Below are 20609 nucleotides of genomic sequence, written 5' to 3'. Positions count from 1 at the left end.
CTGGTTGGTGGTGCTTCCCTGGAGTAAGGGCTATATACAACTCGCAAGAATTATCCTATATAGTAGGACAACAGAAAGAAACTAATTTCTGGGGGCTTTCTTAAGGGTAGACAAGTTTGACTGAACCTGTAACAGTGCGCGTGGTACATTCTGTAAATCTACATCGAGGCTTTCCAATATTGATTTGGTATATTGGTTGGACTTGGATAAAACGTATATAGCGCATGAAAGGGTATCTGCGTATTTTACAATTTAATTTCTTTCCACAGTCAAAAGAAAAACATTCGATGAAAAATTAAAGGAGTTAAATATGGAAGAGTTCCAAACATCAAAGCTTAGCCTGACGGAAGTCCTGAAGATTGGACAAGAAAACTTGAAGAAGCTTGTCCCTCAGAAGATCGAGCACGTCCCCTGGTGTTTCCTGCAGAACCTCATGGCTCTAAATGGCAGAGCAAGGAATACACGACTTGAGCAATCACTAGACACAAAAACAAGTGGCCTACAGGATGAGGATATGGATTTCATGGACAATATGGACACCTCAAATTCCATCCACCCCCTGGATGTCCTGTGTGTTCTCCTCCATTGTTCAGACAGTTTTCTCCAGCAAGAGATTGTAACTAAAATGTCCATGTGTCAGTTTTCCCTTCCCCTGCTCCTCCCCAGCAGTAGCAGTTCGGAATGCACCTTCATGCTGTGGGCAATGAGAGATATTGTGAAGAGATGGAGGCCTCAGTCACTGGTCAACATTAAAGGATGCAGAGAAGACAACCTGGTGAATATTCCCATGCCCATCTTTTCTTTTGTCAGACTGGGAAAATGTAACCTGTCCAAATCGAGAATTCTAAATTATATGCTAAGCACTCCTCAACAGCACCATGACTTCTTTGTCCATCAGAACATGGAGGGGGCAAACATTTCAAGGGAAGTCTCGGATGGATTAGTGGAAATCGCCTGGTTCTTCCCTGGTGGCAGAGAAAATATGGATCTTTTCCCAGATCCAGTCGCAGTGACCAACCTCCGTGGTGAGCTGGAGTCCAACTTGGGCCAATTCAGCTATCTAACAAAGGTATCAACGGCAGTGTTCATATTCATCGAGGACATAGATGAGAGACAGTACAGTCTTCTATCAAACACTGAAGAAACCAACACAAACTATTTCATAATCATAGCTCCCTCCTCTAGATGTATAAGTGGGGAGACACAGAGACGGATAAAGACATTATACCCTATACTGAAAATCAATAGGAAAAACGTTCTGGTGAAGAACAGCTGTGTCAATGATGCAGAATTAGTGAAGAAATTACAAATGATTATAGCAGATCTAATCAAGTCTTCCTCATGGTACATTACCCTAGAGGAGATGTCACACATCGCTGGAGATCTGGGCATCCAAGTGGATGAGAATTCAGAAGGACCTCAGAACACCAGGAAGATGGCTTTGGAGATCAGTAAAAGCATAAAGGATGTTGTGCAGTATAAGAATGCAACAATGAGGCTACAGGGAGATCTTTGGAAACAGCTGGCTAAAAGTGAAAAGGAAATATGCAGGATGAAAGGACTAGGCAGTCATAAAACAGAGGACTACAAAGCGAAACTGGTCAAAAAGTGTTCTGACCTACGTAAGCAGCAAAGTGAGTTCAGTCTCCCTGGCGGGATGGTCAGATTCATAGATGCAATTACTGGTTTACCAAAAGTGGAGAAACATTACTTTCTGAAGTGGTTGAAGCTGTATGTGGACTCGATTTCTAGAAATCATCTCTGTGTGCTACAGGCTGAGTACAAGGAGCACTGCTACAATATCACCACCAACTTGGACAAGCTAAAGCACCTGGATCAGATAATATCAAAAAGCTCTTTAGGAATAGAGCATTTTATCAGAGAGGTAGGACAGTTTTATGAGGCAGAATGTTTCTTGGCAAAGGATTCTACAATTGAACATAGAAAACTATATAAACTCCCAGGAATCGCCGCCGATCTTCTGCTGGACGGGTTCCCATTGGAGCTGATTGATGGAGACGCTTCCAACATCCCCCTGCAGTGGATAACTGACGTCCTGACAGAACTGGACACCAAGACAGGAGGACACTGCAGAATGAGAGTAATAACTGTGCTGGGAGTACAGAGCACGGGGAAATCCACCCTTCTGAACACCATGTTTGGGTTACAGTTCCCTGTGGCCAGTGGACGATGCACACGAGGAGCCTTCATGACTCTTATTAAGGTGAAAGAGAACTTCCAGGAAGAGCTGGGCTGTGACTTCATTCTGGTGATTGACACTGAAGGGCTGAAAGCTCCTGAGTTGGCTTTTCTTGAGGACAGTTATGAACACGACAATGAGTTGGCGACACTGGTGGTTGGGTTGAGTGACATCACCATAATTAACATGGCCATGGAGAACACAACAGATATTAGGGATATTTTGCAGATCGTGGTCCACGCATTTCTCAGGATGAAAGAAATTGGGAAAAAACCCAACTGCCAGTTTGTACATCAGAACGTGAGCGATGTGTCCGCCCATGATAAGAACATGAGAGACAGGAAGAAATTTTTGGAACAATTAGATGAAATGACAAAAGTAGCAGCAAGAATGGAAGAAAACGAAAATGTCATAAAGTTTTCTGATGTTATGGAGTATGACTTAGAGCAACACAGCTGGTACATACCTGGCCTTTGGCATGGGGTACCGCCAATGGCTTCTGTAAACACGGGTTATAGCGAGAATATATTTGAACTAAAAATTAATTTGTTTGAAATTATGAAAAAACAGTTGAAATCCAAAAGAACTCAGACCATCTCTGATTTTATCAATTGGGTGAAGAGCTTGTGGAATGCTGTGAAATATGAAAAATTTCTTTTCAGCTTCAGGAACAGTTTGGTGGCTGAGGCTTACAACCAGCTGTCAATAAAATACTCGGAGCTGGAGTGGAATTTTCGCAAGAGGATGCACAAGTGGATGATGGAGACAGAGAATGAGATATTAAATCAGACGGATTCAGAATTAGAAGCTGAAAAAGTTAAAAAAAACATGCAACTAGCATTGCAAGAAGAGGAGAGACTCATGTCAGAAGCCCTAGAGATATACTTTGAGAGTGGGAACAAGTATGTACATCTGGTGGAGAGGTACAAGGAGGATTTCTTTAGGAGCGTGATGACCCTTAGGAATGAAATTGAAGATAATTTAGGAATCCAATGTGAGGAAGCTATGCGCATACAAAGAGGAAAACACGAGCTGCAATTTGTTCAAAATGGCTACCTAAAGAGCATCGAAGAGAAATCCACCAGTCTCCTGGACAACTGCAGAAGTTTAAACCACCAACTGAGTGACGAAGAGCTACAATCTGAGTTTGAGACCATGTGGAACAAAACAATATCCTTATTACAGTTCAGTAGTTTAAAGAAGCACAACATAAGCCAAGAAATGGTGGAACAGCTAAGGAAAGACATGAGAAACAAAGCAGGCTACATCAACGAGAAGCTAAATGAAGTCAGAAGTCTAGACGAGTATGGGCAGAATGGCTTGAATTTGGACGAGAAATACACTCAATCTGTCTGGTGTGAAAGCATGCCAGAACCAACCTATACAGAGTACCGGAAAAAGGTGAATGACCTTGTGACTTCCTTAAAAGACAAGTGCAATCGGCAGGTCGCAGAGCAACTCAATACAATGAAGGACTACCATCAGATGTACTGCCAGGAGCTTCTAAACATTATAAATGAAAGACTCAATCGGGATGATGTTCGAAATCTTCATCTCACACCATTGTTCGAGCTGGACCTTAAACTTCACATCTTGGGCCGAGTTGCTCCAATGTACCAGAAGAAGCACAATAGTTTCTTCCAAGAGAACAATGCAAAGCTCTCCCTGGACAAGCTGAAATCTCAGTATTTCTCCACGTTTAAAAATGTTTATCATCAAAAGGACGAGTCCAAAATCAGAGCCCAGAAGTTCTGCGAGACATGTCTGAAGCCAGCTCTTTCAGAATACGTGTACAAAAATCTGGGCGGCGAAATAGTAAATGACATATTGACGAGTGGCGACTCCATCCGGTACAGTAGCAGGACTTTCTTCCAGTATACTCTGCTGAAGGCACTTTTGGAAGACCACATTTTCGCTCAGTATGCAAAGTACAATAATCACTATGAGATCTTTGTAAAAAATTGGATAATAAAATACATCACTGAAAAATACAAGGAGTCCGCCTCTTTAGAATCACTGAAATCAAATATCCTTGCAACAATCTCGAGGAAAGTAAGAGAAACCCTCAAGGATACCAAGGTACGAGGAAGTTCTAATGTGTCACAATGTTTGAAGACATTTTGTACGATGTTAAAAAAATATTTGGTCATAGCACAGAACGAGATGAAGGTAATAATTTATCAAAACAATGCAAACCCTGGACAGTTTGCAGTCGACATTGAAGAGTTCCTGCCCGACATTGAAAAACAGATCATTACAGAAATAAAAAATTTCACCATTGAATATGTGCTTTCCAAGGCAACGATGAAGCCTCAGGACGAATTGTTTAAGAAGGTGTTTGGATGCGGGAAGCAGTGCCCGTTCTGTAAAGCCCCCTGTGAGGCTGGGGCAGCCGACCACAAGGAACATTTTGCATCTGTCCACCGTCCTCAAGGTTTAGGAACGTACAGGTGTTCTGAATCTAAAGTGCTCTCACATTCTATATGTACCACGGACGTGGTTGGCAACACAACGTTCCTGAATTCAGACACCGAATGGAAACCTCGCCTTTACAAAGAATACCGCAAGATTTACCCTGACTGGTCCATACAACCTGACCCCACCATCAGCGCCTCCGATTACTGGAAGTTTGTTTTCAAAGAGTTTAATAAACAATTTTCAGATTACTACAATGCTAAGTTAGCGGATCTACCAGAAGATTGGTACCAGATCACCAAAGAGAAAGCTCTGCAAAGTTTAAAGGAGTCCTTTAATATGAAATAAAAATCTGCAACAGGCCACACACAGCATTTATTCCAGACACAGAAAATCTACATTACTTTGTCCAGCACTGAATTATGAGCATCTAATACAGACTACCCATCCAGAACAAACTATATAAGAACCAGTGATAGTGCTCAAACTAAGGAAGATCTCACTTTAAACATTTTACCAACCGCCCTGTCCCCATCAAAACAGAACCACGGGGTTAATCCCTCAGGACCTCACCGATCACCAAATACTCATCTTCAGTTACCCCCTGCCCGGTGTACCACGCAGACACCGGGGGCCCGATTCAGAGATGTACGCTAACCCGATGGTTAGTGCACATCTCAGATTGTTAGAGCACTGCACATGTGCCTCCCACCCTCCTATGTTGGGAGGCGGAGCAGGGGCGTTCCTGGAAGCGGGGGCATGTCGCCTCCTTTCTCCGGGAGAGACGAGGCCAGGGTCTGTGTCGGTGGACGCAGACTTCATGGCCTCGCAGGCTGCCAGGACCCGGTCAAGCTGAGGTAAGCTTCAGCTTCTGCAGCCTGGCCAAAGGGGCAACCGTCGCCAGCGATGGTCGTAATGATTGTGATGGTGATCCCAGGCTATGGCCTCGCAGATGCAGCAAGGAGGCGTTTGTTTCCTGCAGACAACACCTGCTGCATTTACATTTTAGATGGAAGGAATTGCACAGCAGCTTGTGTGCGGCTCTGTCCATCTCTGAATCAGTGTGGGCCTAAGGCTGAGGTGGGAGACACTATGGGCCTAAGGCTGAGGTGAGAGATACTATGGGCCTGAGGCTGAGGTGGGAGACACTATGGGCCTGAGGCTGAGGTGGGAGACACTATGGGCCTGAGGATGAGGTGGGAGACACTATGGGCCTGAGGATGAGATGGGAGTCACTATGTGCCTGAGGCTGAGGTGGGAGACACTATGGGCCTGAGGCTGAGGTGGGAGACACTATGGGCCTGAGGATGAGGTGGGAGACACTATGGGCCTGAGGATGAGATGGTAGACACTATGGGCCTGAGGATGAGATGGGAGACACGATGGGCCTGAGGATGAGGTGGGAGACACGATGGGCCTAAGGATGAGGTGGAAGCAGTTGAGTATTTTTTTTCTTGCTACTGCGCATGAGTCCAGAGTGCGTGCGCGGAGTCGCAGTCCTGATTGAGACCCTCCTATGTGGTCATCAGCCACCATCAGGGATTGGCAACTGGCTGTCCGTGCAGCCAATGAAGGAGCGCCAGAAGTACAGTAGCACAGATTAAGGAAGACTGTTACAATTATACCATAGGGGAAACCCAGGCACCGCTGTACTTTGCTCCAATCTACAGGACAGATAATAACTACTTTTATTTTATATAGGAAATTACTAATCATAACGGGACCCAGGATATCCGGACGATTTCAACTCTCTGCCCTTGAATTTAAATTTAATAGCAAATACTGTATCACTTTACAATGCAGCCTGCAATGTTATTATATTATTACCATCGCAATTACTATGTTACTAAGACCACTAGATGGCTCTTGTGTTACATATGCTGTACATGTTTTCTTTTTTCATTATTTTATTCATTTAGCAACTACGATGAACCGGCCTCTAGCGCTAAAACTACAAGTTGCCTGATGTAAGAGACTTGTAACATTAAAATAAAAAGTAACTTACCTTGGCATCAGCTATTTAAGCATGTATTTATATAGCCCGTGGGACCAAGTGCAGTCTATTGATCTCCGTTATCTGCAATTATTGATATATATATATTTTTTTTTTTTTACCCAAGTCTACGTGCTCATGGGAGAACATATGGTGGACGGCGGTGTGTTACCCCGTCCCAGAGAGACGTGTGCTGGTAATTATGATCCTCTGATCCTTAGGAATCTTCCACCCTGAGTACTCGTGGCGTTCTCTACACACGCCAGACAGACCAGTCAGCGTAGCACAGGGCAGCGCACTAGACGTGTCCTAATGCTGGCATCGATGCCCTTCTATGGGGTGAGAGAGAATCTGCACTTATAGGAACAATGGGATGATTTAACTGCGAATGTAATAGCGATTACGCAGTTCCACTGCGATATTAAGCTAATCCATTGTGTTTGATATGCTGTCGCAGCACTACACAAGGACGCCCACTTACCTTACACACATCCGTAATGTTTAGCAAGACTTCAAAACCAATCGGTACAATCGAGTACCATCGCAGCCTCACGCACACTTGCACAAGCTCTGACCTTACTCAGAAATTGCTAATTTCATCAGATGCTACGAGTCCTCAGGTTGCGCAAGGCATCGCAGTGGCTAATTTATCCAGGCCCATGCAACGGCGTTCAAACGCACTGGCACGCCTGCGTTTCTCCGAACCACCCCCTCGTCACCACCCACAAACGGCACTTCCTGTCAACCACTCTGTGATGGGTCTGCGTAGACACTGCGATCGCAGTCCCGATCACAGTGGATGGTTCGTGCACGCGCACTGCAATGCGGCCGATTGTGTGCGTAATCGCAGTTGCGATCGGCAAGGAATCAGGCCCAATATCACCTCCTTGTTCAATATTGTAACCCCATCACCTTCAGGTTAGATTAGTACCTGCAACTTAGTTATAAAAATATTAACGCTGCAAAACATATTAGTATCAGCCAACTTGGGAGTTATTGTTTCTGGTCCATTAATATCACCTGTGTATCCATCTAATGTAGTCGTTGTGGATTTTAACTAGTCTTCAATAGTACTTCCTTGTGACACCACAAATACAGTACATTCCTTTACTGCTGTATAGTGTTTTCTGGTACATTAAGCTTCACTCACACTGACAGAATTCTTATATGGGATCTGACTCTTTAAAGATAGAAAAAAAAAAAAAAAATCCAATTAAAAATAATAGTAAATAGGGTTCCATTATACGTACATCGGGGACTGGCTCTCTAGCGGTATACAGCGTACTGTAATCGCTAAGCGATTCGCGTAACAGTCCTTTAGCTGCTGATAGATGAGCAGCACTAAGCCGCGATCCCATGTGTATGGAAGCGAAAGTGCGCTGATAAATATTGCAAATGCCCCAGGGTAGCTGGCTAATTATTTGGCTTTGTTGCTGGAAAAAACACCCTTTTGAACGTTATCTAATAGAAGAAGAAGGAGTCAGCTGAGCACACTCGGGGATCAGAGCAGAGGGAGCCCCAAAAAATCCAAAGCCAGACAGCTGCACGCTCACCGTTTTACAGACTAGCTTAGCACCACCAAACTCGTCCCGATTTGCTTACACTTGCGGACATTGTGGTAGCGCAGCGCAAGAATCGCCGTTACAACATGTATCAGGAGGGATCAATAAGTCACCTGCACTTGGTCCTATTGTGTATAATGATAGAAACGCTCTCTGCTTGTTTACCAAATAAAAGTTATTATTTATGGCGATTCTTACCACTGTGAGTGATTATAATGGGAGTACTTTGACTAATGTTTCATAGTATGTATTTGATTTTATGCACATGTGAAGAGTCCCTATCCGGGCACAACTTGCTGTCAGCGGCAACTCTCCTAAAAGCGAGGTCTCCTGCCATGTCCTTATGTGGGCGCGGATACTGGGCCTTAATCGAAGGTGGCCGCAGCAGCGATGTGAAAATATTCTAATGCGTCTTAGGAGAAAAGACAGATCCCACCAGCATCGCAAAGGCTACTCAGATTGGCCATTTTACCTGCGTAGCCGAGGCCGGGAAATCTGTGTTTTCCCACGCAGACCCAGAAAACTGGGGTGAAGCAGCCCCGTTTTCGGGAACACAGGCTGGCGCCACGCATCCCTGGAGACACTGCGAGCGAACGTGCAGATGGAGGCCTTCACATGCGCAGTCCCTCCCACCAACGGAGGTGTGCTCACATCCCTGAATGAGCCCCATTGTTTTACACACAACCACATCCCACACATGGTATAAAATAAATATCGTGGAAAGTGATGAATTCAACCGTAACCAGATCACTACTGAAAAACATCGCCTTTATTATAAAATACCGTGGGAAGCGGAATGTTTGAGTAACGGATTCCCATTACCATTTTACGGGCAGTGCAAACCTTGGCGACACCTGGACCACAGGACGGGTGTAAATCAGGATAACCGCTCATCTCATCGTATTGCGTTACTGCTCTGTGACGCGGACCACGTTTCTGGAGGCTCCTAGTTTTAAGGCACAATCCTTCGGACAGCACCGTAGGTCCTTGCGGTCATTTCTGGGGAGAAAGGGCGCCATCCGCAATGCTCACAGAACCAGCGCTAGTGCAAGGCAAGCACTTGTGTATAATGCCCTGAAAGTAGTAATGGCCGCCAGGGATCTCAAACAGAAGCCGCCACCACAGTCACGACGCTTGGCACCAATCTTTCCCAGAGTCCGCATAATGTAGCGCCTTCACAGAGGGCGCCCGCCTTGCGATGACATTTTCTGACCACCAGTGTAAGAGTCACAGTCGCCTGACCTATAACTAGAACTTCAATAAGATGCTCTTAAGAAAACCGAATTGATGACCTATTTAGAAAAATATAAAATAATAATAACACTGCAATACATAATACCCTGAGAGAAGCAGTAACTTGTTCTAGGTTCCATGCCACCACGGCCTATTGGCGATATATAATGCAGGAAATGTCCCAGTAAGCACTTTGATAGCCCCCACCCCCTCTAGTGTTTCTTCCGTTTATTCTTCTTCTTCTTGCGCGGCACCGCGGTCGGGCATCGCAGCCGCCTGACGTTCAGCAGCAGGAGAATGAAGTTGAGGATGTAAGTGGTGATGCAGAGGACACAAAAATCCTCCAACACGTAGAAGAGGATGTAGGCCAGGTAGAGGGAGCCGGCGATGGACAGCAGCGAGGATCCCAGCAGAGTGACCGCTGCGGGTACCGACCACACGAATCCTAATACACAGGGAGAGAGGTGATCAGACAGGAGGGTATGTAAAACAACACGCATCCTAATACACAGGGAGAGAGGTGATCAGACAGGAGGGAATGTAAGACAATACGCATCCTAATACACAGGGAGAGAGGTGATCAGACAGGAGGGAATGTAACACGCATCCTAATACACAGGGAGAGAGGTGATCAGACAGGAGGGAATGTAATACCAGACGTATCCTAATACACAGGGAGAGAGGTGATCAGACAGGAGGGAATGTAATACCAGACGTATCCTAATACACAGGGAGAGAGGTGATCAGACAGGAGGGAATGTAATACCAGACGTATCCTAATACCCTCCTGTCTGATCACCTCTCTCCCTGTGTATTAGGATGCGTGTTGTCTTACATACCCTCCTGTCTGATCACCTCTCTCCCTGTGTATGTAAGACAACACGCATCCTAATACACAGGGAGAGAGGTGATCAGACAGGAGGGAATGTAAGATAACACGCATCCTAATACACAGGGAGAGAGGTGATCAGACAGGAGGTGATGTAACACGTGGGACTGGGAGCTGACTCAGGCAATTCAGGGGTTATGAAAGGGCTGATGCCGGAGGAGAAGAACAGCTACATAACGCAGAGAAAGACCTAAAGGCTGCCTGGAGCTATAGGCCATTCCATACATTCCTGCAAGCTGAACTCACAAACGCCAGACTAGAAAGGGTGTATACCTGCCGACAACGCCGCATTAGGAGGAGGAAGCTTTCTATTGCACCCAGCTAGATAACACTATATAGAATTATGGAGGCCGGCATTAGTCACCTCCGCACATGGAGGGGAACGTGTATATGGCTACTGGTATATAGCATACATAGTGGTCCATTTACTAATCATTGGATGGAGATAAAGTCCCAACCAATCAGCTCCTAACTGCTACGTCACAGGATGCGTTTGAAAAATGACAGTTAGGAGCTAATTGGTTGGGACTTTATCTCCAACTGTCATTTTTCAAACACAGCCTGTGACATAGCAGTTAGGAGCTGATTGGTTACCTCCATCCAAGGCATAGTTAAGTAGACCTCATAAAATGGTTAGTACAACCTCCAGCCTACAGACCATGCGGTACATCGCACCTTTAGTTCAGGTACAATGTAGCTGACAGTAAAAACTATTGTGGATAGATAGATAATATATATATATACATCTATCTATCTATCTAAATATGCAAGATTGTTATTTTGCGGTATCCAGAGCTGGCACTGACCAATTTAGTGCGCTAGGTATGATTTTATCTGGTAACCCTTAAATTGCAGCTTATGGCATGGAGGCAGACCATGATGCCTCCTGGGAGCCCCTCTGGAGTGATGGCACCCTAAGCAGTTGCCTACATGGCCTATGTCCAGGGCCGGCTCTGACGTCATCTGCCTGACATCCAGGGGCGTAGAGAGGCCGGCCGGTCACAGGTGAAAGGAGGGACGTGGCCTATTCACAGGAGGCGTGGCCACAGCTCCTTAGGATTTGCTTACAAATCCCACTGCAGCCCAGCACACAACAGCGTGTGCTGGGCTGCTGTGATTTAAGAGAGAGGGGGAGCGGCACAGGACCCGGGTAATTAGTACCCACTACCGCCTCTGCCGACATCAGCAGCTTGGTGATTACTAGTGTGAATACTGGGAGTTGGCCCTACACAAATGACTACATTCAATCCTACTCCATGAACAGAGTCATTTTCCAACGTAATGTGAGGTACGTTCCCTGAGATAGTGTATCTAACCAATGTTAGAAGTTAGGTCATGCATTTATACTAAAGTATTCATTCTAGGCACATGGTATTAGAACATAACTATTTAATCAATTGCAACATTGGTACAGAGTAAAATATTGTATCAAGAGTTATAGGGAAATTACTGCGCTTGGTATCAAGTCGATCTCAATTTGAAAAATTGTATATTTTATTAAAGTATAAACGGATGTATGTGTGCGCGCTCTCTATTAAGTATACCGGAGGTTTGTTTAAATACCACCAATAAAATAATTTTAATTATATAAAAAAAAAAAAACATACATATATTCAAAAAAAAGGATTTAAAACATTAATGTTGCTTATAAAGCAACACATCCTACACAGTATATATAGACCTCTATTCACATATAAAGCACAGAAACTTCAGGGACATTTAGATGTCATGAGAAAGTCCCAGGCATTTGTGGGCCGAAACGCGTCGACGTCATAATCCTCCAGTTACTGCTACGATTACACGCTGTCCGGATTTACTTGGGAGCAGCAGATTACTGATACAGCAGCCGCTGATTATCGCTGAGAAGTCCCTTTATACCGCCAGCTGCCGTCTCCTGGTAGGAAAACAGCACCCGGGCCACGGACCTCTGGGCGGCTATACTATCCCCGAGGTGCCGATGGTCATCACACAGTTGGGTGTAACAGACTGAGGAGACCTAAGTTTTAAGCGGTACAGTCATCAAGCGCACTAGTGAGCTGCTGGGACGCCAGGGTTCACGGACTGTATAAATACACTAATCAGTGACCGGCTTGTCTACCTATCTGTAAGACTGGACATTCGGCAACAAATTGCCACATGTATACTGAATGGATACTTTCATTAACCAAAGTGCGGACTAAATGGTTACAAGTAAGCAGTTGCTTTTATATGGATTGGGATCCAAGTGATATAAGGAAACTTATCTACATGTCCCTGACGTGTCTGTGATTTATATGTGAATAGAGGTCTATGTATACTGTGTAGGATCTGTTGCTTTATAAAGCAACATCAATGTTTAAATGCCTTTTTTTTGGAATATGTGTGTTTTTATAATTAAAACTATTTTATTGGAGGTATTTAAACAAGCCTCCTGTATACTTAATAGAGAGCGTGCACACATACATCCGTTTATACTTTAATAAAATATACAATTTTCCGTATAAATATTTTTGTCTAAAAAGTGTATTTCCAGGGTCCCAACTAGATCCTAATTACTTGCAGCAGATATTAATTATATTCTAAAATATCAGCGCCAGGAACTGCAGTACTTTGCTTAGTTTGTTAGTTTCAAGAGTTGTGGCAAATCTCTAGTAAGCAACATGTCCTAGAGTATGTTGTACGTAATGCACCATCAATGTCACATGCATTGGCTGACTGCACACTACTAAGGTCACTTCACACTATGGGCCCGATTCAGAGCCGGACGCTCTGTCAGAGCGTCCGGCTCTGAATCAGTGCCTGCCTATTGTTTTTTTAGAGCGGCCTCCTGGCCGCTCGCATAGCTGTGGGTGACCACCCACAGCTAGTGCGAGCGGCCAGGATGATGGTCGCGATGGTCAAGACCATAGCGACCATCGGACTTGCGACGAGACCCTTGTGGTAGGGTCTCGTTGCCGCAAGTCCCAATGGACTTCTTGCTCTTACAGAGCAAGAAGTCCACCCACTGACATCACTTGTGATGTCAGTGGGGCCGGCCCCAGACGGTAGGCGTTCCCATTGGAACGCCTCCGTCTGGGCAGACACGCCCCCGGCACGCCCACCAAAGGGGGCGTGCTGTCACTCACCATCGACAGCAGGCCCCCTTTGGTGCGAGACTTGGAGCGACGGCCTGGCCGTTGCTAACCGGGTCTCGTTCATGCGCACGACGGAGCAGCATCCGTCGTGCGCATGCGCACTTACCCAACATCAACCCGCTTGTGAGCGGGTCTGAATCAGGCCCTATGTGCTGTACTTTACCCAGTCGTTACATTCTATCTTATGCCAAAAAACATCATTACAATCTCATAAACATTTATCAACATTTAGGTATCAGCAGTTATTATAATCTATACCCACTAACGATACATGTTCCCCTGTACGACTAGCTATAAAATAATCCCCTAAAGTTTGTCTCGTCAGCAACATGCATGTGCAGTGGGAGCTGGGGGGGGCACGGCGCCCTCGCAATGGCTCCCACTACAGTGAACGACGAGACACAACTTAGCCAGAGGACCAAGTCTATATATCGGGGAGGGTGTGGGACAGACCGGGGGTCGGGCGGATCGAGGTGACCTGGCACAGGTTCCGATTACTAGTTAATAAGCCCCTATTTCCTTGCACGCTACATACAGCAGGGAAGTAGAGCTGAACGGTGTCCGTGCAGTGACATTGTGGTCTTACATGAAAGTCAGTAAGGAAGTTGGTTCTCTGCAACCGATCAACAGCCTGGAAACCAACTCTGACAAAACGGATGCGATTTGCTCAATTACAGCTACAGCAAAACCGCTGGTGTTCTAGGCGAGTGCAGGACATCACATTACATTATGGATGACCCTATATGGACACTGTGCAATTTGCACATATAATAGAGATGAACGTCAGACCTTGTAGCGCGCTGCGACCAGCACACGTTGTATAATCGGTGACCTGACCGTAGTGTTACATTACAGAGAACGCCTTCTCATCATGCTCTGCAGAGATTTTTGGGTGGATATTTGGAACCAGCAGCGTTCCGGATCATAATGGCTGCTACTTACCCAGCGCTATCTGCAGGCCGTAGAACAAGACTCCGAAGACGCTGTTCGGCTGATTCAGCAAACTCTGCGCCCCAAAAATATTCTCCACCAGCCCAAATCCACGACCCCACCTGTAACAAAGAGGAAGAGAAAGGAAAGCTCAAAAACATGAAAAGGACACTCATCGGTTTGTCTCCGAACTCATCCCGAAATGTCCCAGGCTGCTGCTCACCCAACACGCTGCTACATCTGGACATACAGTGCATCCGGATAGTATTCACAGCGCTTCACTTTCTCCTCATTTTGTTATGTTACAGCCTTATTCCAAAATGGAATAAATTCATTTTTGTCCTCAAAATTCTACACACAATACCCCATAATGACAATGTGTAAATAGTTTTTTTTTTTTAGATATTTGCAAATTTAATAAAAAAAAAAAAAAACACCTAAGAAATCACATGTACATAAGTATTCACTTTGCCATGAAGCTCAAAATTGAGCTCAGGTGCATCCAGTTTCCACTGATCATCCCTGAGATGTTCCTACAGCTTAATTGGAGTCTACCTGTGGTATATACAGTTGATTGGACATGATTTTGAAAGGCACACACCTGTCTGTATAAGGTCCCACACTTGACAGTGCATGTCAGAGCACAAACCAAGCATGAAGTCCAAGGAATTGTCTGTAGACGTCCGAGACAGGATTGTCTCAAGGCACAAATCTGGGGAAGGGTACAGAAAAATATCTGCTGCGTTGAAGGTCCCAATGACCACAGTGGTCTCCATCAACCTTAATGGAAGAAGTTCGGAGCCACCAGGACTCTTCCTAGAGTTGGCCACTTGTCTAAACTGAGCGATCGGGGGAGAAGAGCCCTAGTCAGGGAGGTGACCAAGAACCCGATAGTCGCTCTGTCAGAGCTAAAGCATTTCTCTGTGGATAGAGGAGAACCTTCCAGAAGGACAACCATCTCTGCAGCAATCCACCAATCAGAGACAATGAGAGACAAAGATTGAACTCTTTGGCATCAATGCCAGGCATTATGTTTGGAGGAAACCAGGCACCGCTCATCACCAGGCCAATACCATCCCTACAGTGAAGCATGGTGGTGGCAGCATCATGCTCTGGGGATGTTTTTCAGCGGCAGGAACTGGGAGACTAGTCAGGATAGAGGGAAAGATGAATGCAGCAATGTACAGAGACATCCTGGATGAAAACCTGCTCCAGAGCGCTCTTGACCTCAGACTGGGGCGACGGTTTATCGTTCAGCAGGACAACGACCCTAAGCACACAGCCAAGATATCAGAGACAACTCTGTGAATGTGCTTGAGTGGCCCAACCAGAGCCCAGACTTGAATCCGATTGAACATCTCTGGAGAGATCTGAAAATGACTGCGCACCGACGCTTCCCATCCAACCTGATGGAGCTTGAGAGGTGCTGCAAAGAGGAATGGGCGAAACTGCCCAAAGATAGGTGTGCCAAGCTTGTGGTATCATATTCAAAAAAACTTGAGGCTGTAATTGCTGCCAAAGGTGCATCAACAAAGTATTGAGCAAAGGCTGTGAATACTTATGTACATATAATTTCTTAGGTTTTTTTTTTTATTAAATTTGCAAAAATGTTTTACACGTCGTCATTATGGGGTATTGGGTGTAGAATTTTAAGGACAAAAATACATTTATTCGATTTTGGAATAAGGCTGTAACATAACAAAATGTGGAATAAGTGAAGCGTTGTGAATACTTTCCGGATGCACTGTATGTCAACTAGCATGGACAGAAGCCATTTCTGCCAGAGGGGAAAGGAAGTGGACGGAGGGGGGGGGCATTGGGGGAAGAGAAAAGTGGGTAAGGAGTGGTGGTGGGGGCACTGCTCATCAATGAGGCCAGCTATGGAAAACTAAAAATGTATTTAGTCCAAAGGCCCATTCTCTCCAGCCGATCCTTGCTCACCTACAAGCAGCCACATCCTCTGCACTGTATGTGGGCACTTATCTACAGAGTATCATAAGAGGTCACATATCTGAGACACTATAAAGAAAACCTATGTCCAGCCATGTACTCACCGATATATAAATATTACACACCAGCGATGGCAGAGGAAAATGTGGCTTTTCCAAAAGAATACGGAAGAACAAAGATATTTGAAAGGCGCTGGGTGTAACCATATAAAACATCAACTATATTTATATTAAAATAATTAATACAGTTAAGTCGCAGAACGCCAGTTCTCGAGACTTAACCTGGGTGTTAGATAGTCGGCATTCTCTGACTACAGTGTCGGCCGCGTGGCTGTCAGCGATGCGCTAAGCCGGAAAGCAGCCTCGCGGCCGGCCCTTTAGTCCGATTTCTCCTCGCACCCTCAGGAGGGCGAGAGAAGAAATCTTTAGTCCGACTAACAGCGTGCTGAAGTGAAAAGCTCCTGGAGCTGCCTCTCTGCGCTATTCAATTCACTCTGAAACGGAATTTGCCCCCAATGTCTCCAGTAGTGATTAATGCACTCAGAGATGTTACTGTGCAATATGTGGGCGGTATATGGCGTAGAGGACGCGGTGTGGTATGGACAATGGCGCAGACAATCCTCTCTCACGGATACGTACAATAAATCCTCACTGCTCTCCTGACAGTCTTACCGGTAACGCAGAGGATTTTTACATAACCCGGGGAGAGCGTGTCGTAAATGTGTAGGTAATTGGTCAGTATTGGATGATATTGTAAGGGCACAGCTTGCCGTCAGCCTGTTACCTCGCAGTGCAGAGGCTTTCAGCCCAGGGGACAGCCCTGTTACTCTGGTTCTGTTATTATCCGCTAATATGTAGAGGACGTCTCCTACTCAACATCTGCAATATAGCATAAGTGGTAAGGAGCGTAGCCGGAACTGTCTAGCTCTAGCCTATAAGATTAAGCTGAAAACCACATGGAGTTCTTAAGGGATACAAGATATCTCTCTTCACTTAACGCGTTTCACCGGCAGCCCTGTTTCTACGGAAGGAACAATATAGGATTACGCTGAAACAATTTACATTGATTTGAAAAATAAATTATTTAGCACCCTCATTACTCGGGAGCAGTGATAATTAAGGATATTCTATTGATCTGTGGTTTGTCTTAATGTGTAGTTTTTGTATCTGTGTAGTGCTCTTTCTTGCACCCTGCACCTGTCACACCCCGTGTAGTTCCTCTTTCCTGCCAGGGGTGTCGCTCTCTGCTCTGGTGCTTCTAGCACACTCAGCGAATGCAACAAACTGCTGAGGTACAGACCAGAGTGCGCTAGAAGCACCAGATCAGAGAGAGACACCATAGGCAGGAGAGAGGAACCGCACGGGATGTGACAGGCGCAGGGGGCTAGAATAAACTACTGTGGATCTGTCATTTTAACATTTTCCAACATAAATAATTTTTTTTTTATGTGAATATTGTGGATCAATGATATATTTACACTAGCACCTTGCAAAGGTCTTTTTGTATTTAAGATACTGTAAAACACAAGGCCCTGGCCGGAAGACTTTACATACTTAAAGTGATAGGTAATGAAGAGCAGTAATAGGGCGCTGGGCTTTGTAGTTCCACCACAGCCGTAGAGCTAACCCTGGATTATTGTAGACATTTCCTTCCCCAGCGTTACTATTGTCACATGCCGAGCAGTGCAGACCCGAGATCTCATACCCCTTCCCTACCCAGTCACATTCGCAAACCATACAATACTATACTACAAGCTCATACTAACAGCTTTAAATCCCACTAAAAAAACAACACACAGCTCATTTCATTTGTCCCCATATTGGTCTGTACCCGGCTATATTCTGCCCTGTTATACTGTAAATTATAAGCACATTACTGTAGATCCTGTTGTGTCTGCAATGTATCTCTGACCCTGTACGGTACTGCAGAGCCTTGAGACGCCCAATAAGCAAACACTGAAGATTAGTAACTAATAATAATGTAGGTGATGGGGGAACAGCTTTTACTGCCCAGTTACACTGACTAGGATGAGGATGATGGATGGTGTCTACTAGCAAGCACTCACACGGGGATGATGGACAGCTGGTACTGCCCCCTATGGTTGAAAATACTTGCACACACGGGGAGGATCATCGACAGCGGATATCCCTCGATATCCCCACATGGGGGTGATAATGGGCAGCTGATTCTATCCCGTATGGCTGAGCAGGCACTCACACGGAGATGATGGACAGCTGCTACTTCCCTCTATGGGTGATCAGCCACTCACACTCACATGTAGGGGATGATAGGGCTGACACTGGGCACTCACATGCAGGGGATGATATGAGTGGGCACTCACATGCAGGGGGTGATAGGGCTGAGCACTGGGCACTCATATGCAGGGGGTAATAGGGCTGAGCACTGGGCACTCACATGCAGGGGGTGATAGGGCTGAGCACTGGGCACTCACATGCAGGGGGTGATAGGGCTGGGCACTCACATGCAGGGGATGATATGACTGAGCACTCACATGCAGGGGATGATATGACTGAGCACTGGGCATTCACATGTAGCGGATGATATGACTGAGCACTCACATGCAGGGGATGATATGGCTGAGCACTGGGCACTCACATGCAGGGGATGATATGGCTGAGCACTGGGCACTCACATGCAGGGGATGATATGGCTGAGCACTGGGCACTCACATGCAGAGGGTGATATGACTGAGCACTGGGAACTCACATGCGGAGGGTGATATGACTGAGCACTTGGCACTCACATGCAGAGGGTGACATGACTGAGCACTTGGCACTCACATGCAGAGGGTGACATGACTGAGCACTTGGCACTCACATGCAGAGGGTGACATGACTGGGCACTCACATGTAGGGGATGATATGGCTGGGCACTCACATGTAGGGGATGATATGGCTGGGCACTCACATGTAGGGGATGATATGGCTGGGCACTCACATGTAGGGGATGATATGGCTGGGCACTCACATGTAGGGGATGATATGGCTGGGCACTCACATGTAGGGAATGATATGGCTGGGCACTCACATGCAGGGGGTGATATGGCAGAGCAGTGGGCACTCACATGCAGGGGGTGATATGGCAGAGCAGTGGGCACTCACATGCAGGGGATGATAGGGCTGAGCACTGGGCACTCACATGCAGGGGATGATATGGCTGAGCACTGGGCACTCACATGCAGGGGATGATATGGCTGAGCACTGGGCACTCACATGCAGGGGATGATATGACTGAGCACTGGGAACTCACATGCGGAGGGTGATATGACTGAGCACTTGGCACTCACATGCAGAGGGTGACATGACTGAGCACTTGGCACTCACATGCAGAGGGTGACATGACTGAGCACTTGGCACTCACATGCAGAGGGTGACATGACTGGGCACTCACATGTAGGGGATGATATGGCTGGGCACTCACATGTAGGGGATGATATGGCTGGGCACTCACATGTAGGGGATGATATGGCTGGGCACTCACATGTAGGGGATGATATGGCTGGGCACTCACATGTAGGGGATGATATGGCTGGGCACTCACATGTAAGGGATGATATGGCTGGGCACTCACATGTAGGGGATGATATGGCTGGGCACTCACATGTAGGGGATGATATGGCTGGGCACTCACATGTAGGGAATGATATGGCTGGGCACTCACATGCAGGGGGTGATATGGCAGAGCAGTGGGCACTCACATGCAGGGGATGATAGGGCTGAGCACTGGGCACTCACACTCACATGCAGGGGATGATAGGGCTGAGCACTGGGCACTCACACTCACATGCAGGGGATGATAGGGCTGAGCACTGGGCACTCACACTCACCTGGAGGTGAAGACCTTGGAGCAGCTGATGGACGGGCTGATGTCGCACAGGGCGGTGTAGGCAGCGTCCCCCTCCCGGGAGGTCTCCACATGGTAGGCATAGACAGAGAGGGCGATGCCCACCGCACAGAGGGTGACCCGCAGCTCCTGCTCCCAGCCGCCTCCGGCCACCATCATCTCACCGAGTCCCAGCACCAAGAGCTGACGTGTCCCGCCGGCTGCCACTCACCCCGCAGCGCCACGCCTACTGGAGGGAGGGGCGGGGCCGGCGGCGCGGGGGATGCCGGGACTTGTAGTTCAGATGTTGAGACTAGTAACGGCGCATATAAAATAAGAATAAGAAAAATATGTCGCCCCAACTCGCAGTGCGGTCATTATCATGCTCCCAGGCTGGGACTCTGCCCCGGCGAATGCCTAGAAGGAGCGGTGTGATAATAACATACATCTATCACTTTGCGCCTGGATTTGGCGCACATGC

At 46.5% G+C, this 20609-nt stretch overlaps 2 protein-coding genes across 2 annotated transcripts in view; one reads left to right on the top strand and one right to left on the bottom strand.

Annotated features, from left to right (window-relative positions):
• The window catches only part of LOC148454291 (up-regulator of cell proliferation-like), a 38090-nt gene extending 29729 nt beyond the window's left edge, over positions 1-8361 (top strand). The window contains exon 2 of the mRNA XM_088461087.1: positions 270-8361. Within this exon, the coding sequence (XP_088317213.1) occupies positions 270-4963 (4694 nt within the window). The 3' untranslated portion in view covers positions 4964-8361. The remainder of the gene's footprint in view (positions 1-269) is intronic.
• Positions 8362-8921: 560 nt separating this feature from the next.
• Positions 8922-20388, bottom strand: LOC148454290 (vitamin K epoxide reductase complex subunit 1-like protein 1). The gene is made up of 3 exons (XM_088461088.1): positions 20133-20388; positions 14348-14457; positions 8922-9848 (listed from the first exon to the last, which is right to left on the bottom strand). Exons 1-3 carry the CDS (start codon positions 20306-20308, stop codon positions 9616-9618), a joined length of 519 nt encoding a protein of 172 aa, XP_088317214.1. The 5' UTR covers positions 20309-20388; the 3' UTR covers positions 8922-9615.
• Between the last annotated feature and the right edge of the window lie 221 nt (positions 20389-20609).

This window comes from Taudactylus pleione, unplaced genomic scaffold, assembly GCF_031769625.1.
Source record: "Taudactylus pleione unplaced genomic scaffold, aTauple2 ptg001014l, whole genome shotgun sequence".
Classification (NCBI taxonomy): Eukaryota; Metazoa; Chordata; class Amphibia; order Anura; family Myobatrachidae; genus Taudactylus; species Taudactylus pleione.
Note: the sequence above shows the minus strand (reverse complement) of the source record. Positions and strands in the feature narration are given on the sequence as shown.

Excerpts from the sequence above, each read along its gene's own strand:
- LOC148454290 (XM_088461088.1), bottom strand. The coding sequence starts at position 20,308 with ATGATGGTGGCCGGAGGCGGCTGGGAGCAGGAGCTGCGGGTCACCCTC. Across the intron at positions 14,458-20,132 it reads TCCAAGGTCTTCACCTCCAG|GTGGGGTCGTGGATTTGGGC; the intron begins GTGAGTGTGAGT and ends TCTTTGTTACAG. Across the intron at positions 9,849-14,347 it reads CGGCCTGCAGATAGCGCTGG|GATTCGTGTGGTCGGTACCC; the intron begins GTAAGTAGCAGC and ends CCTGTGTATTAG.